Source organism: Cryptomeria japonica, chromosome 1 (genome assembly GCF_030272615.1).
Source record: "Cryptomeria japonica chromosome 1, Sugi_1.0, whole genome shotgun sequence".
Taxonomy (NCBI): domain Eukaryota; kingdom Viridiplantae; phylum Streptophyta; class Pinopsida; order Cupressales; family Cupressaceae; genus Cryptomeria; species Cryptomeria japonica.
This window is the reverse complement of record NC_081405.1, coordinates 355,460,292-355,480,729: the sequence shown is the minus strand read 5'-3', so window position 1 is coordinate 355,480,729 and position 20,438 is coordinate 355,460,292. Positions and strand designations below refer to the sequence as shown.

General features: G+C 37.6%; 1 protein-coding gene across 1 annotated transcript; it reads right to left on the bottom strand.

Annotated features, from left to right (window-relative positions):
* Positions 1–19,367: 19,367 nt before the first annotated feature.
* On the bottom strand, positions 19,368–20,031 carry LOC131069076 (germin-like protein subfamily 1 member 1). Its single transcript, XM_058004386.2, has one exon. It carries the CDS (start codon positions 20,029–20,031, stop codon positions 19,372–19,374), a length of 660 nt encoding a protein of 219 aa, XP_057860369.2. The 3' UTR covers positions 19,368–19,371.
* Between the last annotated feature and the right edge of the window lie 407 nt (positions 20,032–20,438).

Genomic DNA, 20,438 nt, shown 5'->3' with positions numbered 1-20,438 from the left:
GCCAATTTTGTGATACCTCTAGGCTCTTTCGTATTCCATGAGTGTGTGATTGAAAGTGAGATTAGGGCATGTTTGCTTAGTGTCACTTTTTCCCCTACACATTTTTGGTGAACCCGACGTGAACTCCAATCTTCTCTAATTCTAATTTATGTTTTCAAATTTGAGTATTTATGCTATTTCAAATTCAAATTTGTATTTACAAGTTTTAATTTCTTGCAAGATTCAAAAATTTAGAGGAAATTTTTGCTAAAACCCTAATTTTTCAATTCAAAGTTGAACTTGTGGATAGCTTAATTGGGATCAATAATTTCAAATCTGATTTAGGAACTCATTTGAATCATAAATTTCATTTTCTAAATCTACATTCTAAGTGCTTGCATTGGTTAAAATTAAACATTTCCTTCTATTTTGCATGTGTTATCATTTGAAAGAGGAAAATTTGTTGTCATGATGCATTCATTTCATAGATGGGATAATGGGTTAGCTTCCCTTGTTTCAATTTTTCCTTTTCTTAAAGAACCTCCATCCATCTATAACAACATTTTAGTGCCTAAAAGAGTTGCTACCAATCCCTTTGAGACTCTCCCATGCTCTAAGGATGAAGACTTTAAGAGTGATCTTGACAATTCTCCTAAAATGTGCCCTTCCTATTTAGCTATCCTAGAGGAAGAGAATGATATCATAAACACCTTTCTTAATGTTACTTCACCTTCCCTACATGATGCCTCTCTAAGTGAAAAGGTATTGATGGACATTGATTTATTTTCTCCTAAATTTGGTCCTTCCAATGGGGGCATGTTAGTGCAACAAGAGGTTATGAACACTTCTTTCAAAGATCTCCTTCCTAAGCATGAATCTTTGGAGAAAAATGTTCATGTTCCTCCTAAAAAACACTCCCTTCATGAGGATCCTTTTGTGCAAGAAGATGACATGATCCCTACATTTCCTAGTGATGACATTTCCTTTTCCAACAAAATTCCCACTAGAGATGATGAATTAATGATAAATGCTTACCCTTCTCCTAAAGTTTGTCTTACCCATAAGCATCCCTTAGAGAAAGAAGATGAAATAATAAGCAATTTCCTTAATTCTCTCTCCCCTAAAGATCATACTGAACATATTTTGAGGAAAGAGGATGAGTTTAACACATCTATTGATGCTCTCCCTCCTAAGGATGAGGAATTAATAAACAATGTTATCTCCTCTCCCGAAATTGACAATACTTCAAAAATTCCTTTCAACAAATTCACTATTTGGGATGAACCATTAGAAGAAGGTGTAGATTATTCTCTACCCCATGAGAGAACCCTAGCCAAAGGGGATGAAATAAAGATTGAAAACTCCCTTGATAGTTTCTCACCTTCCTTGAATCTCAATTATTCTCCTTCTAAAAATAAAGCATCTCCCTCTCCTCAACTTGGTTCTACTCATAAGGAAACCGTAGTTCAAAGCAGGATGGTTAACATCTCTTTCAAAGATCTCCCTCTCAAAAGTGAGACTTTAGAGAGTAATGTTGATCCTTCTCCTAGAGAGTTTATTCCCCATGTAGATCCTTTGATGATAGAGGATGATATGACCTTTCCTAGTATTACTCTGCCTACTAGAACATCAATGCCTACCCCTTGTCTCTCTCCTAAAATTGATTTAATCCATGATGAGATTTTAGTGCAAGAGAAGGCTATCAACAATTCTTCCAACACTTTTGTTCATTCCTCTAAGCCATCCTCAATCAATTTGATACATGTGAATGAAACACCTAACAAACCTCTCTTCACTGTCCAAGGTGCTTGTCCTTCTCAAAATTCTCAACCTTAAATAAGCCTATCTTAGTGGTTCAAGGTGGTTATGCTAATGATTCTTTTTTGCACTCCTAAGAAACCTATTATTACTATGCAAGGAGGTTATTCTACTAAGAGCCCTTATGAGTATGCTAAGAAACTGACTAGAGAGAGTTATAATGCGGTCGTTCATACCTATAACACAAGAAACAATAGGCAACCTAATCCTCCTCCAGTTATCCCAACTTCACTTCCTCCTTCCCAAGCTCCTCATATTTCACAAATGCTTAGTAAGGACTATGATCTTATTGAACAACTTAAAACTACTCCGGCTAAGATATCCCTTTGGGATTTGATCCAAACTTCTTCCACTCATCATGGAATGTTACAAGATGCCTTGAAAGATTTGAATGTTCCTCCACCTAATACATCTAGTAATATAGTGTCTTTGGTTAACTCTGTGATGAATCCTAAAGCTCAAATTGTGTTTACTCAAGATGAGTTGCCTACTAGTGAAATTCAACATCAATATGATCCCTTGATGATTGTGGTTATCATAAATGACACTGCTATAAGATGAACACTGGTAGATAATGGTTCTGGCCTTAATGTGTGTAGCATTAATCTATTGCATAAGATGAATGTGGATACATCCCTTATTGAGCTTGACTCTCATCCCATTCGAGGCTTTGATAATGTGGCTAAGTCTTCATTAGGTATTATCACCTTACCCATCACAGTGGGACCTGTTACTTTGCCTACCCCTATCCATGTTATGTCGGGAAATCTAACATACAACTTGTTATTAGGGAGACCTTGGATTCACAGTATGCAAGTTGTCCCCTCTACATTGCATAGACAAGTTAAATTTATTTATAATAATAAGACATATACCTTGATAGGTGATACTAATTTTCAAGCTTGTTTGCAAACATCTACTTCCAAAGGGAGTTCTTCTAAGCCTTCCTCTTCTAGTGATGACTCGTTAAAAAAGATACCTATGGATGAATCATCACCCTCTGATAATCAAAATTCTTTGGATGAGTCTGAAGTTCCTAAAGAAGATTCTTCTCAACTTGAATCTACACATGAAACTGCTATTGATCCTGAGAAGGTTCTCGCAGAAGATGATTGGGGATCTCTTGATTTTAATCCCACCTTTGTAGGTGACTATAGGGTTCCTCCTAGAGAGCTTAAAGTTAAAAAGAAGGAAGAAACTAGAGATCAATCAGTCTTACCTGAACCTATGAGCAATAATTTTGTGGCCGCTTCTCAAACTTCTTCTCCTCACATCTCTAATTCTGAAGAATTTGATTCTTTGTCTTATGAAAAACCACCTTCTCTTTCTAAAATGGCTAATCGTTATGGTCATGGTTTTCATATTTTGGCTAAGAGTGGCTATAGTGGAAATGGTTGTGGTGCAAATGAACAAGGAATTAAAGTTCCTTTAGAACATACCATGCATGAATATTCATTTGGACTTGGATATAATCTTTGTAAGCCCACCAAAGCATCTAAAAGACCATCTCTCAATGTGAATTCTATATTTAGTAGTGATGATGATCTCACTTCAACTAAATCATCTTCTACTTCTATCAACTCTCATTCCCCTCATAAGGAAATCTTGGCGATGAACAAATCTCTTTATGACTCCCCTCAAATTTCTAAATCCACTTATGAATCTTTATCTCCTATTCATCATAAAGTCCTTTCCTCCAGGGATAAGGCTCTAATAAATTACACTCATCTCTCTTCTAAGATTTCTCGTAACTTTCCTTCTTCAATTTTTATCATTTTATACATGTTTTTGATCTCACTTATAGTTGAGCATTCAGCATGTCATATTCAAATACCTCATTCAATCTATCATGTCTTTAAATAACATTAATGGCTATTATGTTGCTCATCATTATGTGACATTGGTAGCTCATTTACTGGGGGCTCATTGTCATTCATGACGGTACAATTTCAAGTGCAATCATATTTTTGAAGCAACATAATAGCCTAATTTTTCAATGTTATCTCTTGTTCCTATGGGGACAAGAGTGATTTCATACATCTCTTCTTTTTATGGTTAAAATTTCCCTTTGGGGTAATAGTGTGGAAATATTGATCATCTTTTCTTTAGAATCCTCTTTTCCTAGATATGGGAGAGGATGTGTATTCTCTTTCTTATCCTACCCACTTCTTGTGAGGAGCATTTTACATACACTAATGTCTTGCTTGCATGAACTCATGTGAGTATGTAGTACATTTTTCTTATGTCTAAATCTCTCCCTAGAAGATTGTGTAAGTCCTTCTCATTGTCCTTATCCTTGGGAGGCAATGATCTTTCCTTATTTTTATCTAAGGATCCACTTTTTCCTATTTCGTGGATGGTGTGAACTTTATTACTTGATGTTATTCCTTGTATGCACTTGTTGTTGTTTGTTCAAGGATTCTCTCTTACAAGAGGTGTAAGTCCTTGACTACAACCTCTTTTGCACTTGGTAAAATACATCCATAATGAATTCACTCTCCCAATTGGGTTAAAAAGAGCGTCATCCTTCATTAAGAATCACTTTCACCTCGCAAAAGAAGGAAGTATTGCATTCTTATTCTCTTCTTTGTCTTATTCTAGAAGATGTTATATTTGTCTAAGACAATTCCTCTCGGGGAAAGGTGTCTTTTGTACAAAGACCTCTTCTCCTCTAAGGATCTCCTCTACACATACTACAAGATATCCCTTTTCAACTATCTTATCTTTTCTTCTCTTTGCATTTTGTTTCCATTTACATCCTTCATCTTGTGTTAGAGAACTCTCAAATCCTCACACTCTTTGTTGTGTTGGAATTGAGATTTAGTCCTCTTTCTTACCAAATGATTCTCCATTAGTTTCTGATCTCATATCAAATCTTCTTGTGAGCATTTGTCATCAATATTCTTTAACAATTCGAAGTGGTAAACATGATACCCTGTTTCAACTCACTAAAATTAGCAAGCCGAAACAGGGGGGGGCATATAGCTACCCTCGAATTTTTATCACCTTCCTTAGTAAGCATTAGGTGATTTTTGTGATCTAACGTGTGTTTTGTAGGGTGCGGTTCCTAACTGTGTACCGCAGATACCGTTGGGGGCTTCGTTCGACAGACTTATGGATATATCCTTTTTCAAATAATATTTACCTTTCTGTACTTTAGCTTGCATATGCATGTAGTGTTCATATGACCGCTAAAGTGGGGGCTAAATGTAGCGTCGTAAATTGTACGCACTTGCTAGGGTGGTACAATTTCACACCTAGTTTAGCACCCGCCTTGGCGCATTTTGCATTTTGCATTGCATTTCCCCTTTAGCACTTAATTAATTAAATTAATTAGGTCTAAGATTCTATTTTATCATCTCCCATATCATAAAGTTGGGCCCTTTTCATTAAAGTGTGCCCCTTTCATTTTATTCCTCTAATACATCATTTAATCAAAAACCCTAATTAGGTCCTATTTTGAACTTGGGGGCTTGATTTCGGGGGTCAAAACATCTCGAAATCAGCTGTAACTTCGAGATTCGCTCTAAAATCATCATATCCGACAACCCTGAAAATTTGGTGAAAAGTTGTCGGGACCATGGCACCCGGCGTGCACACGGTCCCGGACATTTTTCCTGAAATTTTAGGAGCGCAATCCAATCATAAAATAAAGCTTAACCCCAAGAAATTGGCGGGAGATTCAATCTCTAGGTCGGCCAAAAGTTGAAATTAAGACCTAGGGTTTCATATATAAGAGCTCTCTTTCTTCATTTGAAAGGATCAAAATTTTGTTTTAAGGGACCTTCTAGGCAGCGAAAGAGCAGATCTTTGAAGACTTCAACAACATTCAACATCTATCCATCAAGGATTCATCAATTTCATTCATCCATTTAGGGCTTTGAAGACATTGAAGAGCAATGAGGGATCACCGACTGAAGATTGGCTTGTACCCCTCCCTTGGGGTTGGGTATGATTTCATGTTGTTTTCATGTCTTTGCATAAGCCTCATTATATCATTTGTATTCATGCTTTAGATCACTTTGCATCTTGATTTGGAGCATTTACATTATCATTTACAAGCAATTAGGGTTTACTTTCTAGGTTGCTCTAGCTTGCTTACTTTCATTTTAGGATCTTGCACACACACAAGGTCTGCACACACACTACTTTTACAATACAACTTGGCTATTCGTGGAGGTGGAAATCACCAAAGCGGGGGATTGACTAAGGCAAAACCCTATATAGCCGCCTATAACCCTTTTCAGATATAAGTGCAGATTTTCGAATTTGAAGGACGCCGCAAGTTGTAGATCTGACGGAAGCAGACTGAGATGGGACAACACACCAAATTGCAGAGCAGAAACCTAGGACAGGGGCGTGGGGCGCCCTGGTCCTCACAGGACAGGGGTGTTGGGCGCCCTAGTCCCTGGGATAGGGGCGCTGGGCACCCTGGTCCCTCAGACAACAACAGTTTTCAGCACTTTTCGACAGCTTTCAGGTTGCCAAAAGGAGCAGTTTCAGGTGCAGAATCAGGTCAGTGGCGCATGCGCCCCTGTCCCGAACATTTCCACTCAGATTTTAACCCCAAGTACACATCTACATTCTCCTTTTATCCTTGTGTTTACATCTTTTCATCACTTAATCTCAATCTTGCAATCTTGTTACTAGTTCATACTTGCACTCTAGGGCTAGTAGTTGAACTTGCATCATTTTATCTATCATTTGCAACAAAGGAATAGAAATCCTAATAGGTAGCTCGTGGCTCTCTCTTCCACAAAAAGAAGTAGCCAATTGTGTGATACCTCTAGGCTCTTTCGTATTCCACGAGTGTGTGATTGAAAGTGAGATTAGGGCATGTTTGCTTAGTGTCACTTTTTCCCCTACACAATAACATTCTTTCTGCACTCTCTCTCAACAGATCCGCTAAGGCAGGCCATGGTTTCGTGTGGTTTCCTGTTGACGAAAATGTCAATCCGCCGGCTAATGTGTAGATCGAGTTCAAACCCTAGTCCACGATCTTCGTGATAGGACTGATTAACCAACCGGATCAACAGAAACGGGGTCATTGATGGCCCCGGAACCTGAACTTCTGTGGGCTAAGGAGATGCTAGCTATAGTACTGACTGTGCCTTTGCCTTCGTTGCTAGCTCTCGATCTGTATTCTTAAAATTTTGGTAACGCATAAATTAGCTAGTAGGAAACATGAAGTTCTTGATCCAACCCAACAATCTGTTTGGTTTTGCCAAATCTGATATCTCTGTAATCATAAGCGTTTCGAACTATTATGTCCTATCCTTTTTAATGCTAGTTGAACAAATGATAATTCGAACACCTTGGCTGTAATATTATATTATATTATATAATATATAATTATATTTTATAATATAATACAATACGTATTATATAATATATTATTATATTATATAATATATTATTATATTATATAATATATTATATATATTATATAATACATTATTATATTATATAATATATAATATTATATTATATTATAATATTATATTATATTATAATATTATATTATATTATACTATAATAATTTATTATATAATATTATATATTATATAATAAATAATATTATATTATATTATATTATGTATTATATTATATATATTATAATATAATACAATATGTATTATATAATATAATAATATAATAATATATTATATAATATATTATTATATTATTATATTTTAAAATAATTTAAGTGTAAAAATCGGATATCCGATTTTCTGAGACATATATTTCAACAGTGACAGCCCGTGAGTCATTTTTAACTGACGAGTTGCGCAATTTTATCAAAATCCGATATCCGGTGCACCCGATATCTGGTGTTTTGGCAAAAAATTGCTAAAAAATAGATTGAAAGGTAAGAATTTTATCGTTTTCAATCATTTTCATTCCTTTTTTGTATTTTTTGTTAATTTTTATTTGATTTTTCATTGAAAATATGGTTTTTTCATGAAAACTAGGTTTTTTTTAAATCAAATACCAAATTGTTTAAATTTGTTAACTAAATTTAATTGTTTACATTCAATTAGGTTAAAAATGGGGGATAACAATGAAAACATTGACCAACCACAACTGCAACAACCAAACCCTCATTTGCCAAACCCCCCCTCAATTTAGGATTTGATTGCACAAAATTTGAATGAATTGAGGGGTATTGCAGAAGTATATCGTAGGATCCCTCGTCTAAACCCAATGTTTGATCCTCTCACATCGATCATAAATAGTATGGAAACCATGACTGAGGAGCACAATGTCGTCCTTTTGTGGCGAGATTCTAAGAGGCAAAAATATGCAGATGGCTTGTCGTATAAGGATATCAAGGATCTCGAGATATCCAAAGCCGAAATCGCCTCATTGTTTGTCAATCCCCGCACTAGTCAACCCATAGATCCCAAAAAAAAAAACTTTCTATTAAATGGTGCACAAATGATGCTATTGTGAAAAACTTTTGGGATCTTTGGTGGATGGTTTTCGACAAACCACCCAACAACAATCTTGATATCCCCTTCTATTTCATAAAAAAATTGTATGCTGAGTTTTTTTTATGCAAACATGTGAACTACTTTGACATCCAACCTTTCCAGGGTGTAGGTTTAGGTATGCCCCAAAATAGACCCGGGGCAGTTAGAGTAGTCCAGGGCCCATATGTCCCCCCTCCTCCCGTTGATCCCCCACCTGCAGTGCAGCATCCTGATATCATTTGTGAGGCGGCTTCACGGACCATATCGGCTATTCACTCTTTGAGTAGCCTTTTGGTTTCTCAAGCTGGGTCAGTAGCTCAGCCTACTCTTGATGGTAGCAGTGCATCCGATGGCATTGACACATCATCCTCGGCTCCACACATATGTGTGCCCCATAATTGTGTCATGTGTGGGCACGTATGCTTGGGTCCAGTTGGAGAGGTCGTTGATCCTCTTGTGGACAGTGCAGATTATGAGGTGCATGAGATGCATGATGCACCAGATATTATTACACAGACTGGAGGATACCCTGGGGAGTCCTCACATGCTAGAGGTGAGGAGGCACTGTCATCATACATTGATGATGTATTGGTAAGATTTGTATTTTCACAGTTCATGTTATATTTTAATAAAATATTTATAATCTAGATAATATTAAGTACTAAATTTTATTTACATGGTCTATTTAACAGTTGATGACCAATGAGCAGTTGAGATAGATTTAGGAGGGCACCTTGTCGGCCATTTCATTTGGCCTTGATAGCTTGACGGTACATATATTATTGCACCTAGTCGTTTGTATTTTATTGTACATACATGCTCATCATTTATATTGGTATTAATTAGATTATGTAGTAACTTGCATGTATATCTTATTTTACTCTTGTAGGGCACAAGCAGCACGAGTGCGAGGCAATGTGATTTAGGATCTGGTAGTGCAGTTGGAGACAAGGGAAAGGTAATTGAATGCAAATATGATTGAATGAATAGTTTAAATAACTTATAGTGATTATACATGTCTAGACATAGATTGATAGTTTCATATACTTGTTGTGTATATATACAGAGAATTCTTGGCTTCACATCCTTGATGACTACACCAAGTATACCTGAAGAAGAAGAAGAAGAGATGCCTTGAGTAGATATGTGTTTATTTTATTTTTTGATTAGTAGATATAATTTGTTATTATCAGTGACAATTATATGCTAGCTTGTATCAATGTCATGTTTCTGAACATATGTAGGTTGTGTATCAAAATATTCAAAACATACCTCCTCTACCGAAGACATACATCAAGAGTCCTGCAAAGTTGAAGAGAAAACGTGGAGATGAGGTAAACGTGAATAGTTCAATTATAGTTCATTTTTATGTTAACTTTTTGAATGTGAATTATATAATATAACTAATACTAATCATGGTTTGTTTTTCTTGTGCAGGATCCTTCAGAGCCAAGCAGTGTGGCAAAGAGGATCGATTTTGATGATCCATCAGTAGCTTAGGATGTTATAGATAGTTTTGGGATGCTTAAATGTCTAGTTGGCATGTATATTTTGTATATGGACATACATTCACGTATTTAGACATACATTTTGTTTCAGTTGGAGTTTATGCCATAGTTGTGTATGGACATACATTTGTAATCATTTGACATTATTATATATACAAAAGTTGATATTCGATCATATAAATTGTTTCTCATCTGTGTGTGGTGTTATCATGGAAATCTTTAATCTTCATTCCAATAATTAACAATGGTTAATAATGGTTATTTAATGAACAATACAATTCATTTCATTTCATCGTAAGTGTTATTTGTATAATGAACAATATAATTCATTTAATGAACAATACAATACAATTCATTTAATGAACAATACAATACAATTCATTTAATGAACAATACAATTCATTTGATGAACAATACAATACAATTCATTTAATGAACAATACTTGATACAATTCATTATTACCCTATGCATGGTCCTATTTTATCCCCCACCTCAATCGAATGCTCGGGGTTTTATTAGGGCAGCAATTTTTCGGTTGGTGAAAAAATTGTTAGTCTCACTCAATCGAATGTTGTCGCGTGGCCAAATTCTCATTCAGCTCATCGCAATGATGAATCGTCGGCTCCAACATGTCCAGTTAGGCATTATTACCCTATGCATGCTCCTATTTTGCCCCCCCACTCGATCGAATGCTCGGGGTCATACCCTACCAGTGTTGTCCCTTGAGCGCCCTAAGTGCTCAAAATTGTCAAACTTTGACGAGCCCTAACTCAGAATCCGTGGCACCTGTAAACAATCCGTTTGAACCTACGAGGCCAAGAGAGGGGTCCCTACAAAAGCCTATCTCGGTTGTTCAAGTTGCCCTATGGTTTTATTAGGGCAACAATTTTTCAGTTGGCAAAAAAATCGTCAGTCTCACTCAATCGAATGTATAATTAAGACGCAAAAGTTTGTATAATTACGAAACTTACCAGTTTCTCTACAAAGTATACAAGAATAACTTTGAAGAAAGACGCATGTTGATTAAAGCCCTTCTCACTGCATTTCTCAGCATGGTTGAAGATGATGGTAGATATGGTCATTTCTAAATAGCAATACATTCACTTGACTTAATGTTTATGCACAAAATTTTATCTCATTAATGCACAAAGGAATATGTGCCATCACCAAGAGAGGGTCTTGTCAACGACGAATGATCTAGCATGAACTTATATTTTTAAGAATTGTTAGTCTACACATAAAATGCATGGATGAACATAAAGGCTTCATGATAATCACTTCAACTGAAATGCATGATAATAAATGAAAAGGTGGGATTATATACCACAAAAATACATCCCCTCGAATTATATCAACAAAACCCACTATGTTGACGCAAAAATCATAATGTGATACTATTGTATATCATCAAAAAAGACCTGCATGAGCATAAAGGTTTTGCGATAATTATATCATCAAAAATAGTCAAATAGTGTTCTCTAATAACAAAAATTTTAAAGCTCATCAAATGCATGATAATAAGTCGTGTTGCAAAAATACATCCCTTCCGATTATATCGAGTGTACCCGCTATGTGCATGCAAAAACCGTGTTTCCAAAAAAAACCATTCATCAATAGACCTGCATTTTCAACACATCCTTAATATACACGTAACAAACTTGAACATTAAGGTTTGATGATCATTGTTTGAAATGAAATGCATGATTAAAAAAAATAAGGCACCATTAAAGACCTACTACTCAAGTGTCTGAAGGGTCATCTCTTTGCTTAAGAGTATCCAGTATTGCTTCATGATCAACAGTAGTCACTGTCCATAGCTCTTTGGTCTTCAATTTTGCTTGATGCTTCAACAACTTGACATTTATAGCTATAATAAGGTGTGAATATATTATAATGGTTTTGTGTCTCTCATAGTCTTCAAATGCAAGTATGTCATTCTTTCTAATCATGTATGTTCACAACCAAGTTCCCACAACAACAACTAAACCTATAGGATATGTGAACCCGTCATCATCTGTCACTGGTTGTGTTAGCTTTTGTTTTCCCTGTACACATCGTGCCAACCAATATTCTGATCTCTCTTCATTCCCTTGCGGTGCGACAATTGCAAAAACATGTCCTGGCTGTACAAGATCTGATAGACGATCATACTCAAGTGAACTTTCCATATCATCATTTGACAAGGATATTGTTTGAGATAAAGGAGTTAGATAGTGGGGAACCCACGTATCAACCCACTCACTTGAATCGCATTGATCCCAATCACATCGAACACAACTCTGACAAAAACAAGCCAACGCTCGTGTCCAAATGGTCCATGTACTTGCATCTGAGCTGAGAAATGAATGCATCTTTGAAGAATCTTTAATTGTTTGACAATCCAATCTATCTCCCAATGTTTCCTCCTCAACCAACCAAAAGAATCTTCTCACTGCTAAATCAAGAGTACCTCCATGTGACAATGTTGAACTACACCAATCAACAATAGAACGTGCATCAGAGAAATTTGCACCTGAAATCCTCAATTGCTCCTTAACTAGAGCTCTCTTCAAACATGCACCTGCTCCATCATGCTCTCCCTTCCCATACCTTGCCTCAAAAAAACACCAATTATGAGGTATACACCTCTCTACATGCATTCTACTCAACCAATAAAACATACGGGCATTCTTGAATTGACCCGTACAGTTATCTGACCATATTATATGTCGGTCAATTGCAATATCTTTCTCATGCAAATACTCAAAAAAATTCTCGAAAGAATGTTGCACATACTCAAAGGAGTGTGATCTATCATCACTCATATAAAAATGATACTCCCTAATTATCTTCGTGTCCTCTTCTGTACTATCAGGAGCATGTCTATATGTAATGTGAACAAAAATAGCAATCTGGACTGAATTGTAGTACAAAGATTGTACCTCATTCTATGGTTGCAATGTATAGTTCTCTGCAAAATCAACCACCGATACAATAGTGCTAATCGGGAAAGAGTTCTTACACATCCTGAATAGCCGATCCAACCATTGAGACCTATGGGTGTTCCTTGCATACTTGTAGAAAAGATTTTCCTTAAAATCCAAAATAAAATCAGCAATACTCACTTCTCTTGAGACGAATTCGCATCTAGAACCTTCACCTCCACTCTTCAAAGTATATTTCACTGTCTCGTATCTTTTTTTCTCAACATAATTCTTTCCAAACTCATGTTCGCTGCCCTCATGAAAACATGAAACAAACTTTGACAACCCACCACATTCTGAGCACTTCTCATTCAAACAATCATTTCTATAGAAATAGTAGCCATCATCTCTAAGGCATAAAAATAGATCTTGCAAGTCTCTTGATGATCTCGGAAATAGCATTGCACCACACTCCTACAACATCTCGTTAGTATGCATCGTAGAACATATATGACATAAAAGTTCATGGTACATTGAAAACTCCGCATGGTACTTGCAACAATAAGTATTGCGAATCTTAAGAGGAACACAATAAAATGGTTTCAAAGATTCAAAGGCCCTTTGTGATAATTGCAAAGTTGGATGTAATTCACAAAAAAAATTGTACAACATTGTTTGGCTTGATTCCAAGAAATTTTTGGGATGCGGTGTGCGGTCTCGGTTGCCAATTCTTAATTTTAAAACGTCCTTTACATTGGGTAACACTCTAGAATTAGAGTGCCAAAATTGTTGAATCTCCTCCTTCACATTGTCAGTCAACTTTCTATCAACACGTGAAAGCCTCCCACCAAATGCCCATGTATCTTGTTGAAGTGGATCGTCAAGTCTTTGTCTTCGTGCAAGTGCTCTATCCAAAGTTTTACGGTTTATGTTAAAATCAACCCAAGTTTGTCTCATTTGACAAGCCTTCCTCAATTGATGGCTTACTAAGGAGGTTGTAATCACTCTTTGAGTGGCTCTCTTATCTCTTTCTTTGGTATTCTTTCCAATAGAATTGAGAGCGTCAAATAGATTTTTTGCAATAATAGAATGTCTCTCAATCTTCTTGTTCATACGAATCTTCAATTTTTTTAGCAATGGTCTCATCTTTATCATCTTTAGCTATTGAACAAAGAGTTGGCATTACTCAGTCAATTTCTTATTGCTAAAATTTTGGTTGAAAAGTTGTATAGCCCACAACCGAACGGTTCTTGTTGACCTCTTGCCTTCAAGATTCACAATAATGTTCTCAGCGATTTCAAATAACCATTTTGGGGTTCTTGAAGGTCTTGGATTTGGAATTTGTCTTTCATCCATGAGAGGGTCTTCATTTCTAAAGTAATTAGGTGTTACATATGGTTCACTTGGTTGAGCAATTCCACCTTCAATGTTAAAGTTTTCCACATTTTCACCTCCTATGTCAAAATTTTCCACATGTTGAGCATTTTCATTATCACTTTCAACATTTTCAAAATTTTTAATATTTTCACTTTCAAAATCTACATTTTCATTTTCAATAACTTGTGACACATTTTCAAATTCAATTTCCTCTTCACTTGAAGTAACATTAGCAATATTTAACTTACCTTGTCTTCTCCTCCTATGACATTCTCTATCTCTTTCTCTATACACTTCAATTTGGTCATTTGAAAGTTTTCTTTTGCGTTTAGACTTCCGACGACTACTACTTCCCATTTCCCTCCACACACATATGCTCCTACATGATTGACATTGTAAGTTTTGACTTTAAGAATCTCCCAAAAGAACAAATTTGTCTCAACCTGTCTGAAAACCCGTGATCCTCGACAGAAAACAGAATATGCAGACTGTGGGCCGTTGGAATCCACAAAATGGCCCACAAGGTTATTTTTCTTTTTTTTGGGTACAAAAATCGGATATCCGATTTTAATGTATAAATTTGTGGTCCCCAAAAATTTTCCCGTTGCCCCCTTTTATTTACTGAACAGCCACATTAATGGTGATGGCAGAAATTTGATATTTGATTAAATCCAATATCGGATTTTATTACTCATATTTTAGAGAGAGAGAGAAGGGGAGGGAGAGAGAGAGAGAGAGGGGGGGAGAGGGAGAGGGAGAGATTAGGGAAGAGAGAGAGAGAGAGAGAGAGAGAGAGAGCGAGAGAGAGAGAGAGAGGGAGAGACCCAAAGCGACCCATATGACACAAAGTGACCCGATATGGTGTCATTAAGGGTCATATTGTGTCCTACGACCCCTTACGACACCATATGACCCCTTACGACACCATATGGTGTTATAAGAGGTCCTATGGTGTCCATAGGGGTCATATGGTGACCCCTTAGGACACCATATGACCCCTTAAGACATCATATTTGGTCATTATGGGTCATATTGTGTCATATGACCCCTTTAAGACATCATATGACCCCTTAGGACACCGTATGACCCCTAATGACACCATATTGGGTTTCTTTGTGTCATATTGTGTTCTAAGGGGTCATATTGTGTCTTACGACCCCTTAGGACACAATATGACCCAAAGCAATCCAATATGGTGTCATTAGGGGTCATATGGTGTCCCAAGACACCATATGACCCCTTTGGACACCATATGACCCCTAATGACACCATAGGACCCCTTAAGACACCAAATCATGTTGTTAGGGGTCATATGGTGTCCTAAGGAGTCTGTAGGACACAATATGACCCAAAGCGACCCAAAATGGTGTCATTAGGGGTCATATGGTGTTCTAAGAGGTCATATTGTGTCCTAAGGACACCATACGACCCCTTATGACACCATATTGGGTCGCTTTGGGTCATATTGTGTCCTAAGGGGTCATATTGTGTCCTACGACCCCTTAGGACACCATATGACCCCTTACGACACCATATGGTGTCATAAGGGGTCCTATGGTGTCCATAGGGGTCATATGGTGTCCTACAACCCCTTAGGACACCATATGAACCCTTAAGACATCATATTTGGTCGTTATGGGTCATATTGTGTCCTAGTGGGTCATATTGTGTCATATGGCCCCTTTAAGACATCATATGACCCCTTAGGACACCATATGACCCCTAATGACACCATATTGGCTTGCTTTGGGTCATATTGTGTCCTAAGGGGTCATATTGTGTCTTACGACCCCTTAGGACACAATATGACCCAAAGCGACCCAATATGGTGTCATTGTGGGTCATATGGTGTCTCAAGGGGTCATATTGTGTCCTACGGACACCATACGACCCGTTATGACACCATATTGGGTTGCTTTGGGTCATATTGTATCCTAAGGGGTCAAATTGTGTCCTACGACCCCTTAGGACACCATATGACCCCTTGCGACACCATATGTTGTCATAAGGGGTCCTATGGTGTCCATAGGGATCATATGGTATCCTACAACCCCTTAGGACACCATATGACCCCTTAAGACATCATATTTGGTCGTTATGGGTCATATTGTGTCCTAGTGGGTCATATTGTGTCATATGACCCCTTTAAGACATCATATGACCCCTTAGGACACCATATGACCCCTAATGACACCATATTGGGTAGCTTTGGGTCATATTGTGTCCTAAGGACACCATACGACCCGTTATGACACCATATTGGGTCGCTTTGGGTCATATTGTGTCCTAAGGGGTCATATTGTGTCCTACGACCCCTTAGGACACCATATGACCCCTTAAGACATCATATTTGGTCGTTATGGGTCATATTGTGTCCTAGTGGGTCATATTGTGTCATATGACCCCTTTAAAACATCATATGACCCCTAATGACACCATATGACCCCTAATGACACCATATTGGGTAACTTTGGGTCATATTGTGTCTGGTCGTAAGACACAATATGACCCAAAGTGACCCAATATGGTGTCATTAGGGGTCATATGGTGTCCATAGGGGTCATATGGTGTCTTGGGACACCATATGACCCCTAATGACACCATATTGGGTCGCTTTGGGTCATATTGTGTCCTAAGGGGTCATATTGTGTCTTACGACCCCTTAGGACACAATATGACCCAAAGCGACCCAATATGGTGTCATTAGGGGTCATATGGTGTCCTAAGAGGTCATATGGTGTCCCATGAACCCTTATGACCTCTTAGGACACCATATGACCCCTAATGACACCATATGATATCATATGTTGTCCTAAGGGGTCACTTTGGGTCATATTGTGTCCTAAGGGGTCATATTGTGTCTTACAACCTCTTAGGACAACATATGACCCATAACGACACAATTTGTGTCTCTCTCCCTCTCTCCCCCCTCTCTCTCTCCCCTCCCTCTCCTCCTCTCTCTCTCTCTGTCTCTCCCCTAATCTCTCTCTCTCTCCCTCTCGTCCTCCTCCTCTCTCTCTCTCTCTCTCTCTCTCTCTCTCTCTCTCTCTCTCTCTCTCTCTCTCTCTCTCTCTCCCTCTCCTTTTCTCTCTCTCTTTAAAATATGACTAATAAAATCCAATCAGATATTAATTGGATATCGGATTTCTACCATCGCCATTAATGTGGTTGTTTAGTAAATAAAAGGCGGCAACGGGAAAAATTTTGGGGACCACAAATTTATACATTAAAATCGGATATCTGATTTTTGTAGTCAAATTTTCAAATTTCAAATTTCGGCTCGGGAATGCTTTGGTATTTGGCTTGGAAGTGACAAGCTTGAAAAGTCAACTGAAAAAACGTGTTTTTTAGTATTCCTTGATTTTCCAGACTTTACACTGGTGGCTGATGACGTTTTTTGTAGCCAAAATTGATAAAACGAAGAGTTTTTTAAGGATGTTCTCAGCTTTCCAACAATATAAGGCTTGTCTTATTTCGACTTTAATAAATAATTATTATTTATTTTCTAATTGAATTCTGACAATAGTCTGATTGATATACTAATTGAAAAACACTCATAACTTTGGTATAACATTTTTGAATCTGAAACATGCGTCACATCCTATGCTTCGTCTACTATAGGGAAAAATTTAAAAAAATTAAATTTCATAAAGTTTTGACCAAGTTAAGGTGGTCAGACGTAGGAATTTATGAATTTCTGAAAAGCTGTAGTAAAAAATTCATAAATAATTATTTACTTTCTAAAAAATTTAAAAAAAATGTGTGTCACATCCGGACATAAGTCTAATACTTTTATTATAAATATTATAAAAAAATATTATGATTTGATTGTGATTAGGGTGGTCAGACATACGTCTACTTCTTATTTTTTTCCTGAAATTTTAGTACCATTACATTGAAATTTGAAATTTTCATCAAATAGGATTTTTTTTCTTCCAAAAAACAACTAGTAGCTTAGAAACTACATTCAATTTTCTATATATTCTCTTCTTACATATTTTAAAAATAATGTTCACAACTTATTCAAATTTTCATGTCAAGTTGCATAACTCTGATTTTCTGAAATTTCATTGCCACTTAAGGGCCTGTTTTGGCACACCATGATCCTGCACATACCCAAGTGTGTTTGTCACTCGAAGGATTCAAAACCCTTCGAATCCAAAAAAGTGAGAATCCAAGAAATTGACTCTGATGTGGAGATCATTGATGAAGCTAACACTCCCCATCGCTCTGTGAGACTGGCGTCCAAGCCCCCTTAAAAAGAGAAATCCTTTAAGGACCCCTCCTCTTCCCATGATACGGTGATTAATCCCTATGATAATGCAACCCTGTCTCACTCTACCTCGGCCCCCCATTCTGATAGCTCTACCCATGCCTCTGAGAGCCCTAAAAACCTTGGGATCTCGGATGTTGATCCCAAGTCTCAGGCCAATTCCCCTTCCCCTACCCTCAGGTTTGAGAAAATGGTGGTTATTGAGGAAGCTAGCAGTATCAAGGAGGAAGCGGATGGCAAGCTGCTGGATCTGGAGAACAAAGTGAACGCGTTGAACGAACAAGTGCAGGAAATTGCTAGTAGAGCGAATGTCGCCGAAAAAAGACTGCAATAGGTCATCAGATTCGCGTAGAATGTCATGCACAGTTCTACGACCACTCTGTGTCTTTTGCAAGAAAATACTCAGAACGGTAAAAAGGAGGAAGAGGACTACAAAGACCTCTTCAAATTTCTCACTAAGGAATGGGCTAGGAGGCTCCTACCCAAAATGAGTCATGGCAAAAGGAAGTAGGGATGTTAGCTACTTGGTGGTTTTTTGAGTTTTTGAATGGCCTTCGTGGCCTTATTGGTTATAGTTATGGTTATACTGCTTGTTGGATAATCTTGGACTTGTTTATCTTTAGCCCTGCGTGACATATTTTATGGTTTACTATCACTCTTTTAAACTCTGTTAATGTGGTTAGAAATTTTAAAGTTTTTTATAGAGGAAAGTTTTAGGAGGTTGTGATTCTATTGTTTCTCTGCTAACAATTGCTCGTCTGCTGTTAATGTAAATGTATCTAGATCAGCACTCTTGTTTTAGCTGCTTTTAATATAAAAAACAATATATTAAACCTCTATCAAATACAATTTGACTTGAACAACATAAAACTTATTTAAATAGTTCATCCGAAATTGGGCCGACTTGTATAAACGAAAATGAAAAAGATAACAAATGATAGGAAGGACGGATTCAATTATTTTCGAGCTCCGGAATGGTTTCACAGCGCTGGTGATATCACTTATTATGGGCTACATAAATGAAAAGACGCAATTTATCTTAATTCCCACCCAGACCCTTTCTGATTTTATTCACCTCTTGCAAGCTAATCTGGAACGCCTTGCTCAGAACTTGAGGGGGAATGCCTGGATTCGCAGCAAACGTAACAAATGGAGTAACAGCAACCCCTCCATTTTGACTGTTAAATGCAGCTATCAAACTCGCACGACTGACACCCACGTTATAAAGGAAATGAAGAGTCCCCTTGGGAAACAAAAACACATCGCCAGTATTCACAGTCTGAGAGAACAACTTGTTGGAACTATCCACGAACCCCACCACCAATTTTCCATGCATAATGTAGATAATTTCAGTGGCTCTCGGGTGTGTATGAGGAGGCACCACTCCACCCACATCAATATCTCCACGAGTGATTGAAATTCCCAGCGTATTAATGCCCGGCAAAATCTGTGGAGTCGTAGATATCACTCCAAACCCGAGTGGGTTTCCTGATGAATTGGCTGGCTTGCCCAGAGCCGAGGTAGTAAAGTGCTTTACAGATGTCTGGCTTGGACTCAGACAAGGCAACCCATTTATGAAGATTGCAGAGGAATCGGTATCCGCCACGCAGTAATCCTGCAATGCATCTGGGTCTGCACTTATCATTGGAACTAACAACACCAAAAGGAGAGGAATGGAAAAGAGAAATAGTGAAGCCATCTGATCAATTAGGAAAAGCGCTTTGCAGTGGTTTTGTGATTGAGCTTTGTGTGTGTTTGCTATAAATAGAATGCAATTCAGATGGGTGTTGATGGGATGGCTTAAACAACACACACTAAGCCTTTGACCGCTTAGGTGGCAGTTGTGGGCCCATTCCTTTTGCCAAGGTCTGCTTTCAGCCGTTTCCGTTTCCGTTACAAATTCAAACAAACATTTCTCCCGCGCAGATTTGGATGGATGACTGTGGCGTATATGTTTGATCGCAGCCCGTAGGCATCTTTTATTTCGCTGTGTTTTGGCGGCCTATGCTGAAATGGGAGCTTTGGAACAGGGTTTGGACATCCAAGAAAGCGTAATGGAAGGGAATTGATTTGAATAGGGCGCCGCTTACTCTCCATTGAAGGGAA

Bases quoted from the DNA above. Each gene is read 5' to 3' on its own strand.
- LOC131069076 (XM_058004386.2), bottom strand. From the start codon at position 20,031: ATGGCTTCACTATTTCTCTTTTCCATTCCTCTCCTTTTGGTGTTGTTA.